General features: G+C 43.4%; 1 protein-coding gene across 1 annotated transcript in view; it reads left to right on the top strand.

Annotated features, from left to right (window-relative positions):
- Positions 1 to 1,089: 1,089 nt before the first annotated feature.
- The window catches only part of ANKRD28 (ankyrin repeat domain 28), an 85,158-nt gene continuing 64,269 nt past the window's right edge, over positions 1,090 to 21,978 (top strand). The window contains exon 1 of the mRNA XM_083467889.1: positions 1,090 to 1,547. Coding sequence (XP_083324015.1) covers positions 1,521 to 1,547 — 27 coding nt within the window. The 5' untranslated portion in view covers positions 1,090 to 1,520. The remainder of the gene's footprint in view (positions 1,548 to 21,978) is intronic.

Here is a 21,978-nt window from a genome sequence, read left to right as displayed (position 1 = left end):
CAGGGGTCCCTTTACCTTTACCTTCCTAACTACAGAAAGCTTATTTCCATAAAAGTGAGTTTGTTATAGTAGGGCAACAGAGCACTTTAATACAATTTTGATTGTGCAAACCTACATTTCCAGGCATGCACTTGAAGGCCTTCTGCAAAATACTGACAGTCAGCAGGTGCTCTCAGTCTATTTACATACAGTACTACGATTTCTCATGTGTTCAAATGAGTTTATGGAAAATAAACTCTGTAAATCCAGACAGTCACCCCATGTTTTTCCAAGGTGCTTACAGCATTGTTGCTGCCAAGTTTATTTATTTCACATATATACATACACACATCCAAACTTGGGTGGCTATTACAATCCAGTTATCTCAGGATGAAGAAACCACCTTCTAAGAATTAGAATTATGAAAACATCCACCCAGCCATTTCCAACCTATACAACCTACCCCCCAAATTAACATGATCACAATTCTAGCATGATGATCTCAGCTCTCATGGGGCAGCCTGGCCACTTGCAACTTTAATAACCTATTTCGGCTAAGCCTTTTCATCCCGCGTGGTAGCAGTAGCTGCCATCAGCCACAGGGGAACTCCTATCATCTTGTGCAGTTGCTAAAAATACGTTCTCTTGGGAGCCATAGTGAATTTTGATTGAATTTCCATGAGTCGTTCTTTTAAAACCTGAACTGAGACCTATCGATTTCCAGCTGGGAAACCATGCACTAACTATAACGAATCAGCTGCAGAGGTATGAATCGGACTCTGCCTAAACCTGGATAGGGAGGCTGCAGGCAATAATACATTAAAAAGGATTCCACGGTGAAGCCCAGGAAAGGGCGACACACCTCCACCTTGCCCTCACTAATCTCATCTCCCCAGCCCTCCTTCTCCCAGAAGCCACTGGCACATCTTTCGCGCCCAGCGCGCGCACTCTGTCTCTCTCTTTCTCTGTGCCGACCCTCCTCTCTCCCTCACCTTCGTTCCTGCCAATCACACGCGCACTCCTACCCGCACACGCCAACCTGCCTTCCAATCAGCCTCGGCGCTCGCCGCGCCGCGCCCCGCGCCCAATCACCTACGCCTATTGGTGGTGAGTGACGGGCGTCGCGACCCTCATCGGGAGGGCGTTAGGGAGAAGAAAGGGGAGGGGCGGATCAAATCGACTCTCTCTCCGTGCCACATTATACCCTTTAGTGAAAGGGCAAGATTGAAAGAGAGAGAGAGATTCTGTGTGTGTTTTAGCGGACAGGAGTGGAAGAGGAGAGTGGGCGGGGCGAAGAGGTACCTCACGCTCTCGCCCCCGCCCGGCCCCATCCGCGCGCCTCGCAGCAGAGGCAGCCGCCGTCGCCGCGCCAGGAGGCGGGGGCGTGGCCGTGGGCGTGGCCTGCCGAGCTCGGGCTGAGCGGCCCAGGCGCTGAGGAGGCGGGGCTGCCGAGGGAAGGAGTCGTTGGCGGCGGCGAGGAATAGCAGCGGTGGCCCGTGAGGAGGCGGGGTAGTAGTAGCGGCGGCGGCGGCGGCCTCGCCATGGTTTTCCTCAAACTACGCGAGCAGGTGGGTGCCTCAAGCGCGGCGGCGGCCTTCCCTTCGCCGCCCTCAGCCTTAACGTTTTCTGAGGGGGCGAGTCCCCCTCTTTGGTGAGGGTGACAGGCTGGGGGGCGGGAGAGGCACTATGGCGGCAATAGGGGCGGACGGAGGTCGGTGGGTGGGGATGGCGTGGCCCCGCCGTGGCCCTCTCTCTCTCTCCCAAAGGCTTCCGGCGTGGTGGTGACAGGGTGCGTGTGTGGCTGAGGGAATACGGGCCGGAGGGCGTTGCTTCCCCCCTCCCCTCTCCCCCCCCCCCGTGCGCGCGTGTGTGGCGGCAGTGTGCGCGCCCGCCTGCTAGGAAACGGCGGGGGGAGTGGTGTTGCTGCTGCTGCTGCTCACTCCTCCCCACCCCCTTTCCCCTTTACCTCCTGGTATCTCCTGGCTCCTCCTCCTTTCCCAGGTTTACTCTGTGGCTCAGGCCTAACAGGTGGCAGTGAGTCGTTTTTCCTCTCCACCGCCACATTTCTCCTCCTCTCCTTTCCCGGTATACTCGTCTGCTGCCCCCCTCCCCGTCCAGGCACATGCACGCACGCCCCCTTTATTATGCCGTACGGCTTTGCTCGCCAGCTCCCTGCACACACTCTCACACGGTGTATAAAGGTGCGAGCAGACAACACACACACACACACACATCTCTATATCTATATATGCATTTCGGCCTTCTGTGCTTGCACCTTTATGTACTCCTCTGCAGGCGGCTGCGCAGATTGGACAAAGTGGTACCCCTTTGCCCTACATGGCCGTGGCTGAAACTGCTGGAAGCACTAGGAAGAGCCATGGTGGGTCTCAGAGCAAAGGTCCGCCTAGAAGTATCTCTCCCCCCCCCCCCGCGTTTCCGTGGGGGCCAACCAGGGGTCTCCGGGAATGCTGCTAATGGGAGCTTGTTCTATTTCTGACATAAAAAAGGGTTTCTTCCATCCCAGTGTCCGATATCGGAGGACCCCGCCAGAAAGAACCATTTAATTTAACATGGACAGTCTGATATCACTCGGTGTTGTACATGCATCTAAGGGGCTCAAATAACATACTGGCGTGCCTTCCAGCCTGATCTATTTAAAATGATACTCATCCTTCTCTCTAGCACTCATGCCCTTAGCTCTCTCATATCCTAGTCCATTTTAATATTACATTTGTGGCCCATCACTCAAAGGCCTTGATTTCGTGTAGCTTACAAAGGCCCGTTTCATTTTGTTTTCGTCGCAACCCCCTGAGAGAGATCTGGCTGGCTAAAATTTAGTGACTTGTGCTGTCTACACACTATACCTTTAAAACACATGCTTTCCCTCAAAGAATTTTCAGCACTGTAGTTTAAGGGCTGGTGGGAATTCTGAGGCGTAAACTACAGTGCCCATAATTCTTTGAGGGTAGGAGTGTACTTTAAAGGTATACTGTGTGTACACAGCCTTGGCTGTTTTGTGTTGACGTTTGTGGATGAGCAGAGATCTGAACCCAGTCTTCCCTGTTGCTAAGCCAGCATTAATCACCACACTCACTTCTACCACAACAGCCATGTCTGTTTCTATAGTTTCCATTTGCAGAACAATATAATTCTATATTCATTTCCTTAGCTGATGTATGAAGGTCAGAAATATCCAAATTTTGCAGTGTTTAAGTGCTTGTCTCTCTCTGCCTCCCATTAATGTACCTTTTGTAAAGTTTTTTCCTCAGAAGTTCTTTGCTAGTGGCAAACATTGGCTTGGGTTTTTTCTTGTTAGATTGTAGACTCTTATCTAGATAGATTTGCTACATAGCAAAGATTTTCATTTATCACAGCCATGCTTTTACTGCGTATCTCACCACCTCCTTTTCTAGCCTTGACTTGTTGAATGTTGGCTTGCTTATTCAAAGTTGTTACAGCCTTCTGGCCTGATTGCTATATTGCCTTTTAATCTCTAAAATACATGTTTGCAGTATACTAGGGCTCTTTCTAACACTATTCTGCTGATGAACAATTGCTTAGAATATTCCAAGATCTGCTTAATGGTAGGTTTTTGACTTGCTGTTTACAATTTTTCCCTCCCCCACTGTTGTGCAATACACATCCTTACTCATAGGCACGAGAAGTACATAAAATATGGAAAAGCTCCATTGCACACTATTTATGTCTACTCATTCCTTCACTATGTTCTTATTAGCTAAAATCTTACACATATATTTATGGATTTAGAAACCTAAATCTATTTTCATGTTAATGTACCAATGTAGTGGTAGTGGAAGAATTAGTCCCATTTGGGTGGGGGGGGGATAGAAAATATATAAAATTATACATGAGGTCAGTATAGATTTTAGGCTAATAACTTCATATATTGAATACTGTAATGCGAGCTTTGGAGGTTCAATGGCGCAGGTAGTCAAACCCTGAGGAGTGGGAGGAGCTCGGGGAGTTTGATCTGTGTCTCTCATTACCTACCTTCCAGACACTCCTCCCATAACTTTTCCAGCTGGTGAGCCACCTCTGGCACTTCCTCTTCTTATATAGGAGCCTTCATCCCCCTCCACAGGAAGCAACTCGGACTAAATCTGATGCTGCGCTGGAACCCGCCCTGCCTCTACCACTAGGACAGGAGAAGGCAGCATGCACAAACCTCACTTTGCCAGCCCACTAAAAGGAGTGCCTATTTGCTTGGGACTCCAGCTGCCTTCCAGACTACATTCTGTGCTCACCCCATCCTTCAAAAGAAAGGTGCGGTGGCATGTGACTTTCTGGTTCAGCATCTTAGCCCACAAACTAGCCATGCCTTCCACCTCTCATGTAACTGCTAATCCTTGCAATTTTTGATGTGTCTTCTCTACCATTCTAATCTGAATGCCTTTGGCAAAACTGGAGTCATGAGTTCCAGCTCTGCATCGGTTGGGGAGAGCAAGGACAAATACATAGTATTGTACTTCCTGAACTTGTTCATTTCACAAAAAGCCAAACATTAAACAGTAGGATGGAAGAAACCACCTGAAGTGCTGTTAAGGTACTTGGTTATTGGAACTGCAAAATTCCTGGTATGAAATGGGTATTGGAACTTGTTAACAATTTGATGACATAGTGTAGGTGTACAATGGGTTTAATTGAAAGTAGCAAAAAAGTAGCTCTGTCTGCAAAAGCGTTTCTGTTCCCTGATGGAATTATCTTCCTTCTTTCCCTGCATGCTGTTTTGGGGTATCTCCTGACCCCTTAGAACTGATTTGGGGTGGTCCTGTTGCACTAGTGGGACCCATTTCACTGGAACCAGCTAGCACAAGTATTTACAGTGGTACCTCGGGTTACAGACGCTTCAGGTTACAGACGCTTTAGGTTACAGACTCCGCTAACCCAGAAATAGTACCTCGGGTTAAGAACTTTGCTTCAGGATGATTACAGAAATTGCGCAGTGGCAGTGTGGCGGCAGCGGGAGGCCCCATTAGCTAAAGTGGTGCTTCAGGTTAAGAACAGACCTCTGGAACGAATTATGTATGTTCTTAACCTGAGGTACCACTGCAGTTGAATACAGCCGAATTATTTATTTAAATAATTTGTAAACTGCCCACTATTCAACAATACCATGATGCAAAAAAGAAATAAAAAAAGATTTGTAAAGGTGCAGGAGCCTTGTGAGGAAATGAATGTGGCAACTGTACAGAGGAATGGTTGGATGCATACTATCCATTGTTGCTGGTCTGCAGTGCACTGGAAATCTTGTTGAAGAGCTGCCTCAAAAGAGCCTAAAAAGACACAGGGACTGTAATACATAGAATCATAGAGTTGGAAGAGACCACAAGGGCCATCAAGTCCAACCCCCTGCCAAGCAGGAAACACCATCAGAGCACTCCTGACATATGGTTGTCAAGCCTCTGCTTAAAGACCTCCAAAAAAGGAGACTCCACCACACTCCTTGGCAGCAAATTCCACTGTCAAACAGCTCTTACTGTCAGGAAGTTCTTCCTAATGTTTAGGTGGAATCTTCTTTCTTGTAGTTTGGATCCATTGCTCCGTGTCCGCTTCTCTGGAGCAGCAGAAAACAACCTTTCTCCCTCCTCTATATGACATCCTCTTATATATTTGAACATGGCTATCATATCACCCATTAACCTCCTCTTCTCCAGGCTAAACATGCCCAGCTCCCTTAGCCGTTCCTCATAAGGCATCGTTTCCAGGCCTTTGACCATTTTGGTTGCCCTCCTCTGGACACGTTCCAGTTTGTCAGTGTCCTTCTTGAACTGTGGTGCCCAGAACTGGACACAGTACTCCAGGTGAGGTGTGACCAGGGCACATACACCCGGACAACACCATTACTGGCCCCAACAACATCACACATACCATCTCGGGACTATTTAATTGCTCATCGTCTAACATTGTGTATGCCATCAAATGCCAACAGTGTCCTTCAGCTCTCTATATTGGACAAACAGGCCAAACCTTACGCCAAAGAATAAACGGACATAAATCTGACATCAAGAATCACAAAACAGAGAAACCAGTAGGAGAACACTTCAATCTCCCAGGACATTCTATACAAGATCTCGAAGTAGCTGTTTTACTACAAAGGAATTTCAGAAATAGACTGGAAAGAGAAGCTGCTGAATTGCAACTCATTACCAAACTTAAAACCATGGAGAGACCTGGTATGAACAAAGACATTGGATTCTTATCTCATTATACATGACTAAGCCATTTTTCACCTTCTCACCCCTTGCCTTTTCCTGTAAGACCTATTGCAGTCGTTAAGAGTCGTCAACAGGCTCATCTCAGCTATCTGCCAATCTCCCATTCCCACCACCCTTCTGAGTAATACCCCTCCCCACCTTCTCACTATATAGAAGGATCTGGCAACTTCTGTTTCAGTGTATCTGAAGAAGTGTGCATGCACACGAAAGCTCATACCAAGAACTAACTTAGTTGGTCTTTAAGGTGCTACTGGAAGGAATTTTTTTATTTTGACTATAAGTTTAAATGTAAACTTTAGTTGTGCTTTCTATATACTGTTTACACTGTACATTTGTATGGACTGGGAGTTGATTTTTGTTGATCTTTGAAAGCATGGAAGCAGTTAATGCATAAACTCTAGAATTCAGGGGGCTGAGAATTTCTGTTTTGGGTGGTTTCATGCTCCATTGTTATGACTTGAAGTTCTCTTTCCCTTCCCACATTCAGTCTGCAGCAGGGGTGTCAAACATAAATGTGTTGCAAGACTAAATTCCTTGCTCAGGAGCTACACCCAGAATTTTGCAACAGAAATATCAGTTTCACCTGCTTCCAACCAATTAGACATTTTTCTTCAAATATACACTAAAAAGACTTCCTGCTTCTTGAAACATTTACAGTGGTACCTCAGGTTAAGTACTTAATTCGTTCTGGAGGTCCGTACTTAATCTGAAACTGTTCTTAACCTGAAGCACCACTTTAGCTAATGGGGCTGCCGCGCCGCTGGAGCACGATTTCTGTTCTCATCCTGAAGCAAAATTCTTAACCTGAAGCACTATTTCTGGGTTAGCGGAGTCTGTAACCTGAAGTGTATGTAACCTGAGGTACCACTGTATAGCATGAATACAAGCAGAATGTGTGTATATAAACAGAATTGTCTTGCTTTGCCATCAAGAATTAAGCTTCAGTAATGTAGCTGCCTTGAAGATCAAATATTTTCCACCCATCGTCCCACAAAAGTTAGGCTTCTGTCAATGCTGTGTGAGAAATGAGTATTCATCCTCATATTCCACATCCCCAGATTATCACCAGCACTTAGGTTTAGAACAGGGGTCGGCAAGGCTTACCGGGCATAGGCTGGATCACTCCCGCAGAGATGCTCCGTGGGCTGGACTGGCACAGTGCGACACTGGAAATTGCATCTGCGCATGTCCGTGGCGCTGGAAATCGCTTCTGAGCATGCCCAGATGCCAAAAATTGCACCTGCGCAGAAGCAATTTCCGGCATCTGGGCATGCACAGAAGCAATTTTTGGAGCCACAGAAGAGAGTCGCTGCGCTGGTTTAGCGCAGCGCATGGGGACTTGCCGAGCGGGTGGCTCGGTTCGGGGGCAGCTCATGGACCGGTTAAGAAATCCTCATGGGCCGCTTCCGGTCCATGGGCCTTAGGTTGCTGACCTCTGGTTTAGAAGGTTACAGTAAGTAGAACTCAAAATTGGCAGAATTCCCCTGACAGGGCTATATATGCTTTGTCCCATGCCTTCCTCACTTGCTTTAGGATTTCCTTTTTGCAGTAGTACACCCCCTTGTACTGCTAGGTTCTGTATGCCATGGGTGGTGTATGCAATGGCCTGATCTGGTTTTCCTTGGTGGTCAGTCCCAGTCTTTCACTGGTGGCAGCACTGCCACTTGGGAGATAAAGTGTGCAGAGCTCCAGCAATTGTGATTTCTCATAATTGACACTGAGCAAAGGGGTTTCCAGTCTCTCCACCCAATCCAGTGGCATAGTGGGTATGCAAATGTACCCTCCCCCATCTAACTGATAATCTAATAAGTGGAAGAGGGAGCAATTGTCTTTCTAATCACAGCAGTTTTTCTCCCTGCCACTGTCTCCTGGATTTCTGTAGGGTGGAATTGTAGTGTTGGAAGGGACCAACTCCCTGGCCATCCAACCTCTGCTTAAAAACCTCCAAGGAAGGAATGTCTGCCACTGTTGCACAGTCGAACAGCTCTTACTGTCAGAAAGTTGTTCTCATGTTTAATCAGAATCTCCTTTCTTGTAACTTGGATCCATTGGTCGTAGCCTTCGGAGAGGAGATATCAAGCTTGCTCCATGTGATAGCCTTATAGATGGCTATCCTATTTCTCTCAGTCTCCCCTTTACCAGGCTCATTAGGGGAAGAGATCAAAAGCTTCCAATTTTGGTTTTGAATGAACATTGTTGCATAATACATCCAAACTTGGAAACTCTGGTTTATTCTAACTGGTTACTGCAAGAAAACCAGGAAGAAGTATTAGTTTCAGATGCAACAGACAGTTTGATTAACTGGGGCCATGTGAGACCCCCGGGTTTACTGTGGCAGGTCTGCTAATGCTAAACCATGGGTGCTGATGCTTTTTTTCTGTTGAGGACTGCATCCTCTTGGTGGTAATCTGTTGGGAGCTGTTTGCTGGTAGTGAATGGGATTGCTGCCAGGTGTAGGCATGGCCTGAGCCAAAAATAGGTAGAGCCATCCATTTTCTCTCTAATGCTCCTCACATGCAGGCTGCTCAGAGTGGAACAGATTGCTTTTATAGTAGGTCTGAACTAATTACTTGGAATGGAATTTCCCTCCTTCCATGATTCCATCCATTTTGCTTTGCCCTCCTTTCCTTTGTGAGTTTTCGTTAGTATAATGAAACTAGGTTGCAGGTTACAGGTTGTACACCTGAGTGCTAAATCATGATCTGAACTGGACCAATATGTCCTTATAGCCCATTTGTACCGGGACATCTTCACTTGGTCGCTGTTGGCCAATAGCCAGGTGCAAAATGCCCCTATCTAATTTTGAACACCTGTCTAAAATCTACGTGTAACTGTGGAGTGGCATCATCCAGTGTTTGGGACTGCTTTGTTTTCAGTATGCTGATGGCATTCAGCTCTATCTCTCCTTTTAATCTTCAGGCAGTGAGTCAGTGGATGTGTTGAATTGATGCCTGGCTTCATTAGTGGACTGGATGAAGGCCAGTTAGCTGAAGCTCAATCCTGACAAGACAATGGTGCTGTTAGTAGCTGGTTCTTCTTACTGGATGAGGTTGTGCTCCCCCTGAAGGACTAGGTTTGTAGTTTGTGGGTTCTCCTGCATCTTATCACTGCTTTCTATTCCTTAATCACAAGGATGCTGGCCTGGTATGCATTACCAAGATAGGGGAGCGTATCTTACCCAGCAGCATCAACCCAGGCTAGAGGGACTGGGAGCTGGGGCTGCTGTGAGTGCTCTGATGGAGGACTTTTGGTGGTTCCCCATACCACTGAGATTCAGCTGGCCCATCAGAAAGGACCATTTGTTTAGTGTGGCAGACCCTGCCCGGTGGAACTCCCTACCAGCAGCCGTTGGTGACAGCCATCCTTACTTTCATTAAGACGCCTCTTGAAGACTTTCATATTTGGACAGGCCTTTGCAACATGAACTTCCTTTTTAATCCTGTCATAATTTAATGATGTTTTAAATTATGCTTATGGATATCGTTTTTGATGTTGTATTCCACCTTGCTATATTTTTTATTGAAAGTGTGGCTTATAAATTCATTCATATACTGTATATGAGAACACAAACTTGGGACTTGAGGGCATGCTTTTTCTGCTTTAGAGCACCTTTGCCTTCAAACTATGTATGCTTCAATGTATGCTTTATTAGTCAAGGTAACCATGAGAATTACCTTAATCTTACGTAGCATGCCTATTGTTGAAAGTCACAACACTTATGGTCTTTCTATTAAGCTTTAGCTGTGGTAATATGATACTTACACATTCTAACCTTGGCAAGTAGAACAGAGCCAATCCAGCTTTTCTGCCTGCTCGAGAAACTTGTTTTATTTTACTTCTATAAAACCACCACCAACAATTTTGAGGGCGTCTCCCTCTTCACACCTTATGTTTTTCAAGTTGTGCTTTTAAAATGTGCTCATGACCAAAATTTGTATGTGTGTATATGTAGCTGTGCATAGGATACTGGTACATTTTAGGGAACAGAGATCATATCCTCTGTGCCTATTTGGTTTCAGTGGGCTTATGGCATGCTGGATATCTGAGCCCTGCCCCCTTTTAAAATGGTTAGAGTTATTTGACTTCACTTACATTCCATTGAAATCATTGTGGGAAGTTAAATCATGACTAATTTAAGTCCCACTGATTTCATTGAACTAAGTACAGCTTAGTCTGGAGCTATTCCCTTATCTGCTGTGTGCTTTCTCTGTTTTTATTTTTAATCTTGCTGTTTCTGTTTTTAAATTGCATTGATTGAGCACCATCTTAGGCATTCTCACCTTGATGCCATGTTAAATTTCAATTTGCATAATATATGGTGATTGTAATGTTTTCCAGTTGTAAATAACCTGTATTACATTTCAAAAGTTTGAGTTTTAGCTTTAGTTGGTAACAGTATTAAGTTATTTAAATTGTATTCGCATTGCAATAATTGTATGCTGCTTTACATTACTATACATAGGTTAACACCTCCTCCATTGCAGTAAATTCAATACATATGGCATAATTTGTCTTTTTTGTTGTTGCATCATGCAGAATGCATTTGTATTTATTGATAAACTTAATGCTTGATTCTAAATGGTAGTAATTATAAAAGAAGCTTTTCTTGTCCCTTTTCAATATGGCTTTTTAGAACTTTTATATAGCTATTTTAACTGGAGAGTCAAACCAATGAATTCTTTTGTTTGGTTCCAATTTGATTTTGAGTGAAGTTGCTGTGATTCAAGGCAGTAAGGGTTTCAGCGGCTAGTTCAGAACACTTCTGGAGCTGGTTGAGTCTGGTTCACATAGGAAAGTAAATACAATTCACACTACAATGCTATTTCACTAAGTGGAGTGGTACAATTAGTTGAAAGCCATAACCGACAAGTACTTTGAAGCATGCATTAAAAAACCTAGAACATCCAGTATCATAATCATAACATGATCTTATTTTGTACTATTTTGCTTCCTGCTTCACAACTCTTTAAGAAGACAGAACATAAGCCAAGACAAAGACAAAAATATGTGAAAAACTGTACCTTCCTCATTCATTCTGGATGGGGCAGTGAATGTGCTACTTTAAAAAAAAGTTGAAACCTTATTCTGAACTGGTAACCCACTTTTTAAGAAAAGGGTACAAGTTCCACAAACTTTCAAATAGTCTTCACATTCAGGAAAAAGCAGTGGTTTAATGTGGTCTTTCCTGCACATAAGAACACCTTGATTTGCATAAGGTTCAGTTTTGTCATGATACAAAAAACTGTTTTAAAAGAGTAGAGGTGTGTGTAGTTATTTGCTTCAGATGCAGTTCACATAAGGGTATATTAAAGACTGTATCAATATTGGTTTGTGCTGTACTGTATATATCCTGCAGAGCTTCATAAACATACAGTTGCCAGTGGCATTGCTATTATAGCCTAGTGACCATTTGCTTGAGCACTTTGTAAGGTAAGGACAGATATTGTCTCTAGGGTTCAGAGGCACCTGGAAACAACAAGATGACTTACTAGTGAGCAGGGTGAATTTGATTTAAATCAAATCGATTTAAATCATGATTTAAATCACTAGTCAGCAAGACTTTTTTTTTTTTATAAAATTTTTATTGGTTTTACAGAGTTTTTTTAAAAAACAAACAAACACTTAAAAAGACAAACATACACGTATAGTTTCAAACATATTTTCATAAACCTCTTTTCTTGGACTTCCCCATACCCCCCCTTTCTGCATCCCAATGTCCATAATCTCATAGCAACTCCCAATTGTTACTTGATTTAATTAATTATTTATTTTTTACAGAAAGACTCATTCTTGCTGGTATAATCTTAATATTTACAACCAGATGAAGGTTTCATTTTTGGAATAATACATTTTCAGAATAGTTATATCAAAAATTACTGACTTGGTTATACTATTAGAAATACATTGACAGATAATTATAAAATTATTGTGAGGTTTAGTAAGTTAACTGTTTATATTTGGGCAACTTTTCTGCTGTACTTTATTGGAAGGAGAAAAATAATCATTTCCTTAATAACAATTTAAACAATTTATTTAACTAAAACAATAACATTATAGCATGTGTATCCATGTTTGTTAACTGATGTTAAACATTTTTTTAAAAAAAACCACACACCTTAGACTGAGTTTTAGCACACATGAAAAACTTAAAACAAATCCTTATTTCTTAATGAATAGCCTGTGGACCAGGGGTCTGCAAACTAAGGCCCGCAGACTGGATGCGGGCTGTCGGGCTCATTAATATGGCCCCTTAACCTTGCAGACCCTGCCACCTGCTTGGGCAGTCCCCGTGCTAAACTGGCACAGCATGGAAGCCTCGCTGCACGGGGACTGACTTCTGCGACACGGCTTCTGATGGGCTGCAGGAAGCTCCATCAGAAGCCACGGACGCCTCTGGGCAGGTGGCGGCGCTGGTGCGGCCTCCGCACTGCCCCCGCCTCCTCCTGCTTGGCTCTTCCCACTCAGCTGCCTCAGTGAGGAGGAAGCGGTGGCGGCACGGAGGCTGCCTCCGCTGCCCAGGCCAGTGGCATGGGCTCTGTGCCCCGCTGAGACAGAGGACGATGCTGACACTGCCGAAGACGAGGCGGCGTTAGTGGCTGTAGTGTGAGTGGCGGCGGCAGGGGGAGTTCCTTTTGGGAGGGGGGTCCTTTCGGGGGTGCTTTTGGGAGAGGGTGTGCCTGGTCCCCCACAATGTCTGAGGGACAGGGGACCGGACCCCTCCTGAAAAAGTTTGCTGACCCCTGCTTTGGACTATAATGCAAGGCTCTTTCCACCTGGCCTAGGGGGCGGGGCCCAGACTTACCAGCTCTACTAAACAGGCTCCTCATAAGGCTGGAGGAACATTGCTTGGCTATTGTTTTATTGGTTTAATATTCTAAAAACTGCTTTGAGATTTTTATTAAAAATATAAAGTGGTATAGAAATTTTAAAAATAAAATAATTATAATTATAATGTAACTTTAATAGAAAACTATCTTTAGAAGGATCCCCCCCCCAAGCATATTATTTTAAAAATCCAATTTAAGTAAAAAAAATCTGATTTATATTAAAAAAGCTTATTGTGATGTTTGGGATAAGAGCCTGCTCTTCCCTTGAGCTCTCAATGTGGGAAGGAAGATAGGGTTGGCAGAAGCCACAGATAACAGCTAATTTGTAAATTCAACCACTGTTTGCTCTTGCCCAGGGTTCCCTGAAGCATATATAAGTGAATGCTGGCATAGGTATAGGATGGAAATATGTGCAGATCATCTCCTTGCCTGAGACCCAATGCTATGGGAAATCAGAGGACTGGCTGTGAGCTCTTTAGCCAGGCAGTGATGTAGCTCAATTCCAAGTTGATTCAGAACACATCCACAAACAGGACTTTACCACAGATGATGGAGCTAAACTGGCTTGAATCACTGGGTGGGCAGTGGGGTCTTGACCCAGCTTTGCCCACTTATGTGCTTGATGCAGCACCAGTCTAGGTTAGGCGTGTGGGGTAGCAGACTTGCTGTGGTCCACAAAACTGCTTTTTTATTCATCAGGAAACTTCTCTACACTTAGGTAGGCTATTAGGGCCTTTATCTGACGCTTGGCCAGCAAGACAGACTGGGGATGCTGTTGGTGTACTGCCCACCCTGCTGCCCAACAGCTGAGCTGGCAGAGATGTCCCAAATCTGGTGTCATGGAATCCCAGGACATTGATTGTGGGGAACGTCAATATCCACACCAAGGTTGCCTTGACTGGGCTGGCTTTTGGACTTTGTGATCTCCAGGGCAACCAGGGGGCTGTCTTATTGGACACAGGGTAGGCCATACCCTTTATTTAGTCTCTGCCTCGGGATGTGAGGGCATGGTTTGGATATTGAGATGGGGGTGTGTGTTAAAATTATCTACCCCATTGTCACTGACTGCACTATCTGAAGAAGTTTGGAGGGGAGGGAGATTCATTAAGATGATCTGTCTCTGAATATTTACGGAGTTTGGTGGATTCCTCAGTACGATGGGAACTTTTCCAGTGGCCAAAGTTCACTATGGAATAGTGAGACTTGATGGGAATAGTGAGGTCTGATGGGTTCTCAGCATAACTGATCCTTAGTGTCCTGTCTGGCACTGTGAAACCCAGGTTGCTTCCTGAATACCGTATTTTTCGCTCCATAGGGCGTGCCGGACCATAGGGTTCACCTAGTTTTTAGGGGGGGGATAAAGGAAATTTTTTTTACTCCCCCCCCCCACAGCCACGGGGCCCGAGCTTCCCCAGCCCCCAGAACAGGTCCAGGAGTGGCAGCAAGATTGTGTGCAACCTCGCTGCCGCTCCCATATCTTGCGGGGCTGGGGACGGGGAAAGCCCGAGCTTCTCCCGACCCCAGCCCCCAGAACAGGCTGCTATCCGCAAGCCTTCGGAGTCCAGCGGGAACTCCCGCCGAGCTCAGAAGGCTTGCGGATAGCTGCCTGAAGCCTGCATTCGCTCCATAGGACGTACACACATTTCTCCTTCATTTTTGGAGGGGGAAAAGTGCCTCCTATAGAGCAAAAAATACGGTATATGAGGGAACTCAGGGCAACCAAACAGACTCAGTGACTACTAGAGTGCAAATTGCATAAGGCTCAGTGTAAAGACAACCAGTCAGGTCATGTATCCACAGCAGGGACCAGAGGAGAAATGACTGCTGGGAGGAGCGCAGAAAGAAGAAATGCCCTGGTCTACTTGCATCAGCACCACCAGGCACCTTCGTCTGTCTCAGCTGCAGCTAAGCATGTCTCTCCCATATCAGTCTCTACAGCCACAGCAGGCACTGTAATTTCCCAACAGTTTGACTTCACCCCCAAAGGTGCACTCTTCCATTGTCTCCCGAGACAGACTGATGCCAACCAAACACAACCTGACACATGATAGAGCACATAATTGCACCTGCTGCATGGAGTGAAAGCAGCAAAGAATATTTCTTTTCCGGCTTTCATTTCATTCTCAAGTTGCTGTTCAGCAGAGCTGTTCTTAGTTGTGCAGGGATTCTTGTTATCTACCCAAATGTGGCAAATTTGCTAGGTGCTTCAAAGATTAAACTTCGTGTCTCTATATTTTTCACATAGTGGCCAACCATTACCTATGGGGAGCCTACCTTCAGCCTTGACATGAGCACAACTGCACTCTGCCTACCAGCAATTCTAGCAGATCTATCCTTGTTCTATAATACATTGTACTCTGATTAATTGAAGGCCAATTTTTATATTTATAAGGATTTGTGGTGAATGAGTGAGAAATACAGTGGTACCTCGGTTTTCAAACACGCCTCAGAAGTTGAACATGCCATGCGGCTTCCACTGAGTGCAAGATCCTGAAGCCTAGCTGTCGGCTATTGAGTTTTTGGTTTTTGAACGTTTCAGAACTCGAATGGTCTTTCAGAAGGGATTACATTTGTAAACCAAGGTATCCCTGTACTTTAAATGTTTATTCTGTGCTGCTTTGCCTCATTTGACCTTACATTATAGTCAGTGTTCGAAATTCCCCAGGCACCAGGCACGTTTTGCGATTGGCATGGGTCCGATTGCAACCATGTGGAGATTTCTGGATGTCAGGTTGGTGACTGACATGTCCATCTGGCTGGTCTCTCTAGCTTTCTTAAGCAAGTAAGATGGAGAGCTCAACTTACTGCATTTATATCCTACCTTTCCCCCCAAGAAGTACATGGTTCACCCCCCCTTTCTTCGTTAATCCCTACAAAGACCCTGAGCTTCATGGCTGAGTGAGGATTTGAACCCCGATCTCCCAGATCACAGTCTGAAACTCTAACCACTACACCACACTGGCTTCCTAGAGTACTGCTATGTGGCAGCTGTATAAATTAAGTAGGTAAATAAATATGGGGAAAGCAAAATGTCACTTAGAGTCTGAAATACTGTCCTTGAAGCTTGATTTTGTTTTATTCTGGATTGTTTTATTTGATGTTTTAATGTTTGTAAACAGCTTTGAGTTTTAGTCTTTAAAATATAAAGCAGTAGAGAAATGAAAGGAAAGTAATAATAACATAATAAGCTCCATTGTAAAAATAGTGAGTAGACATTCCTTGCAGCAACCGTAACTTAGGTTTAAGGTGCCATTTGGCAATTAGCTTATACACCTGAGATTCTAACACTAATATGGCCTGGCATAGATGAGAATGAACAAATCTTTGCCCATGCACAGAACTCTCTTCATCCTCCCTTCTTGTGAGCCATAATTATATCCAAATGCCCCAAATTAAATATAGCTTCTCTATTTCATACAGAATGGGAAACTGTGGTTACCAGCTTTGGAACAAGCAAGGGTCTAAAACCATATTCAGAACATTGTTTAAGGTCCTCTCTTGATCCAAACCATAGTTTTCTGGCTAATGAATTCCTGGTTTACTTGTGACTTGCACAAAGGAAGGAGCAAGGAAGCTACTTGCTTGGGGGTGGGGGGGTTATTCTCTGCTTAATAAGCTGGTATACATTCATCCAAATGCAGCTAATATGCCATCAAGGAAATATTTTATTTTTGTATTTCATTATAATTCTCTATCTTTGCAAGGTTTGTCTGTGAACTGAGATTGCATAATTAACAGAGACAGATCTGTGTCAAAGTTCCGCATAGGACTAATTCATTTAAAAACATTGTGACTGTGCGATGAACATCAAGTATTGAGGGAAATTGCAGAGTTGCAAATCTACTGAAAAAATCAGGGGTGTACTACTACATGCTATTGCTTGCTCTTCCATAATCTGCTTACTTAATAACTGTGGTTGTGGAGTCTCTTGACAAAGGATAGTGTTTGCCTAGTGGTGCATGTAGCTACAGTAGGAAAAACCAGTTATCTATAGAGCTTTAAAGATCAAATTTCATCAAAAATATTCTTCCAAATTAATACTCAGCAGACAACTTGTTCATCTTGGAAATATATGAATTAGTTTTCACCAGTATTGCTGTTTGAGTGGGAGTGAGTAAGATAAATTATTAGATAAACTCTGCTAATGCTCAGCATTTGACACCTGATTCTATGGCATGTTAGATTCTGCTGCAATAGTTGTATAAGAATGTTTTATGTTATGCTTAACAAAATCTCATGCAAGAATGGTCTGTATTTCTACCATACACGTCCAGTGCAATTTATCATAGTTGTGTATTGCATGACAGCAATTTAACTGCTCTAGTCATTTGTAGCATGCTCATTACTGTGATCTTCGAGTTGTCAATCACTGTTTGAAACTCTGTGCCAGCCAATCACATGAAGTACTTTTACTATTGGGAGACCTGGTAATAAGCGGCTTTCAGAGTTTGTGCTTTTATTCTCAATAACTGTTATGAAGCGTAACATAATTAGTAAGTATTGATACTTAACCCATTTTTCTTTAAAGTTGTGCATTTAAATATAGTGAGAAACATTTTTCTCCAAGAGTGTCAATGAACATATAGGTTTGTGTCTTGAGTTTTATTAGATTTTCATCTCTCTCCGAGTCTTGTAGTTCATTCAGACGAAAAGGAGGTGTTTTTTGCCTTTTACTGTGCTCTACAAAATATTTTATTTATCTGTAAGTTTGCATCACCTTCTCCTTTCTTCTCTAGCAAAAATTTCAGTGAAATCTATTAGATATTGTGGCCCTCAAAATCTAAAGTCAAATAGATTTGTCAAATTGAAATCAGTGAATTTAATTGTGATCAACATTAGTTTGAATAAAGCTCATAACCCTTTACTTAATTTTTACATAGCTAACAATTGGAAAAAGACTCAGCAAATCAGCAGTCTCAGTAACCTTTATGGTAAAAAAAAATGAAGTCAACACTATCTTAATAGTTGAGTTTACATAGCACAGACTTGACCTGTGATTTGAGCTGAAGAAGGAAGTTTCTTGGGTGTCTCTCTCTTTGGATTCACTTCTATCACATCCTTGGTGATATGCTTCTATCACATCCTTGGTGTTATCCTAGACAAGCTTTCTCCACTCCAGTGATTTCCAAGTGTTTTGGACTCCTATCTCCCTATCAGTCCCAGTCTGAAGGTCTGGCATGATGGGAGTTGTACTCCAAAACATCTAGAGGGTGGCAGGTTGGGAAAGTCTGTCCAAGACAGTGGCATTTGCCAAGCAGGTTGCTGTAGCCTAGAGCAGCTTTCTGTCAATTACATGTTGGAGGATATGGCCATGCCACATTGAATCATGCTTTCATAACTTCCAGGCTTAACAATTGTAATATGTTTTATGAAGGGCTGACCTTGAGAAAAATGATCCAGATGCTTCAGCTGCTGCAAAATGCTGCAGCCTATCTCCCTTTAAATGAGACTGTGCAGCCTTGGATTTGCCAACTGCACATGCTACTAGCATGCTTCTGAGCCAAAACCAAGGTGCTGGTTTCAACTTATAAATATCTACACACACGGGATACACATACTTTAGAGACCACATTTCTCTATAGCCACCTTCTCACAATCTTTGTTTCTGAAATTGGGTCCTGCTTCAATCTGATTGTGCAAAATAGTCCCTTTGAAGCAGCGCCTGAGACTGGGAATATGCGCCTGATACTTAGGAATTATTTCTCTGCCATTGCATTTCAAAAGAGAAATCCTTAGTCTAGGTTTTTTTAAAAAAAAATACCATGAACAGGCAGCTCAAAAGCATACTTTATTAAAGAAGTTGCAGTGGCATTATTCTCTTTGGTTTGAGACAGGATAAAGTAATCACTGTACAGACTTACTGTAGCCTTAGAACAGAAATGGGGAACCTCTGGTCCCCAAGATGTTGGAGTACAGCTCCTCAACAACACCTTGAGAGCTATGTCTGTGCCCTGGGGGGGGGGGGGAAGGATGCATGCAGTGTTCTAGTGCCTTGTGTAATTTCCATGTGTGCCTTCAACATTTAAATAAAATAGATTTAAACTACAGTAGTGGTAGACTCGTGTATGATTCTTTAAAATAGCATTTGTTACAAGTGAAACAATATTTAATGTATGCAATAAAACTGATTTAAAATGCAGCTTTAAACTTAAACCTTATTTTGTCTCTTCTACTCCCCTCCCAAATTACTTCCCCCCATATGCTTTTCTCTAAGTAGATCTTGTTGGGTTGGGGAACATGAAGCAGGGGATCAGCACTGCCTCCTGTTCCTTTTCTTTCCTCTTCATACTACATATGGTGGTTCTGCATCCACATTTTAGTTAACAATAAGACTTTGCTTTTGGTTTTCAAACCGTGTTTTCTTTTTGTATTGTGCCACCATGTGGCTCAACTATAAACTACTGTCATATAAGCCAAATAAAAATAAAGGAATGTGATATTACATGTAAACTGTTTGGAGTAAATGCTGGTAACTGAATCGATGGACTAGTTTCTCTAACTGCTGAAAATGGGTTTTTCTAAAGTACTTGTTGGCTGATCAGTAATTGTTCAGACTAGTCAGAACCGCATTATGAAAGCTCTTGGAAAGTCCCTTTTTAGCAAATTTGGGTTCTTATATTATAGAATTTAACATTGGTTTCTGCAATATCCTTTAATTTCCTGTTGTTTCATACTATTGTTGAAAAGAACCTAGAAATGTAACTTTAACTGTTGCAATTCCCCCACCCCATCAGTTTAGCTACACAAATCTGTATCTGCAGATTATTTCTGTTTTGGATTAACTTCATTTTATTGTACCATCTGAACTTTTGTTTGACGTTGGTTTGTTTTTACAAGCCATAGTTAAGATTATGGTCTAGGTTCAAATATAACAAGCTGCAGTTAATTGAAAATGGAAGTGAAAGCTTCCAAACTGCTTTTCATAGACATGCAAAAGGAGGAGTGAGGATGAGGAAGCATGTTAGCCTATGGCTTGCTGCAAGTTGTTCTTGTAAGGTTAACTGGTTGTTTAGGGTTACATCTGAATGAGGCTATAATGTTAGAGTTAATTCCCCTGATAACCTAATGCTAATCTTGGAATTTATATACCTTGGCTCAGGGGTCAGCAAACTTATTCAGCAGGGGGCCAGTCCACTGTCCCTCAGACCTTGTGGGGGGCCAGACCATATTTTTAATAATAATAATAATAATGATAATAATAATAATGAATGAATTCCTATGCCCTACAAATAACCTGGAGGGACGCGGGTGGCGCTGTGGGTAAAACCTCAGCGCCTAGGGCTTGCCGATTGTATGGTCGGCGGTTCGAATCCCCACGGCGGGGTGAGCTCCCGTCCTTCGGTCCCAGCTCCTGCCCACCTAGCAGTTCGAAAGCACCCCAAGTGCAAGTAGATAAATAGGTACCGCTTTCTAGCGGGAAGGTAAACGGCGTTTCCGTGTGCTGCGCTGGTGCCAGCTCGCCAGAGCAGCTTCGTCACGCTGGCCACGTGACCCGGAAGTGTCTCTGGACAGCGCTGGCCCCCGGCCTCTTAAGTGAGATGGGCGCACAATCCCAGAGTCGGACACGACTGGCCCGTACGGGCAGGGGTACCTTTACCTTTACCTTACAAATAACCTAGAGATGCATTTTAAATAAAAGGACACATTCTACTCTAAGGTTACCAGATTTTTTTCAATGAATCTGGGGACACTTTTGAACTTCAATGGATTTTGTACGGGGACTGATTTGTAAATCCAGGGACTGTCCCCGGGAAACAGGGACGTCTTATACTGTAACCATATTCTACTCATGTAAAAACATGCTGATTCCCGGACTGTCCGCGAGCTGGATTTAGAAGGCGATTGGGCCTGATCTGGCCCCTGGGCCTTAGTTTGCCTATCCATGCTTGGCTAGTATGCTAGGCTTATTAATTTATACCCATTAAGTATTAAGTGATCATAGATGGAACCATTCAGGTTGGCCCTTAGCAGCATATACATTTGTTGCTGTTTGGGCAGTTTTAACTCTGGGCCTGCCTGGTGGGTAATAATGCTTCTTCTGATCATTGTGGATATAGGAGGGCATGTAAAAAATGGAATTAATTTGTTTCACCAAAATTTTGGAATTTGGAATGCATTACATATTTTTTTTATGTGAAAGTGGCTTCCACCAGCCACCCCACATTAGTCTGAGTGTTTTTAAAAGTGACTTCTGTGATTTGAGGGACACTGAAGAGATGGATGACACTGATACCATGGAAACGTAGGGGGCAATTGGTGGAAATAATATAATTGGGCTTGTTGGTGTGACGTAAAGTTAAACACCACAACCTAACTATACCCAGCCGTTTTGTCGTAGTCAGGCACTTTGCTAGTTGTATGTTCTGTGATTGACCTATATGAGAGGCAGGGGTGGCTAATTCAGAGATTCATTTCCTCTGCCTTTCTCATTTGGCACCTATATTGGACAAAGAAATGGGAACATTATTTTTTATGTTGCAAGTTACTTCAGATTATTTTTTGGACTTTTCACTGATGCCTCCTGTATATAGTGTAAAGTAAGACACTCTCATTCAAACGTCCTGCAGCTTTTAATTTTCTGTTCCCAAGAGAGTTTCCTGTTTTACTATGTGTGAATTTTTAAATTTTGGTGCGTGTACTTGCAGACTCTAGTGATTATCATGCTGTTACAAAGTTGCTCTGAAGAACAATGTCTTAATTGCACAATCTTAGATTGAAATTTCAGATACTGTTTAGGGTGGCTTCTTTCTTTCCTTTCAGGCAACATTAATTAGCTAGAGATGTGATATTTTAAAATCAGGCTTTTAAATATAGATGGGAAGAAGAGGATTGTTCTGGGTTGGTAATTAGCAAATCTGTCTGGAATTGTCAGCCTGTATTTCAGTATATCCATAGATGTAATTATTAGAATTGTTTGCTAGACTGGATTTAAAATT

The sequence above is a fragment of the Podarcis liolepis genome, assembly GCF_965112155.1.
Source record: "Podarcis liolepis genome assembly, chromosome: 12".
Classification (NCBI taxonomy): domain Eukaryota; kingdom Metazoa; phylum Chordata; class Lepidosauria; order Squamata; family Lacertidae; genus Podarcis; species Podarcis liolepis.
This window is presented reverse-complemented; position numbering and strand designations above follow the sequence as displayed.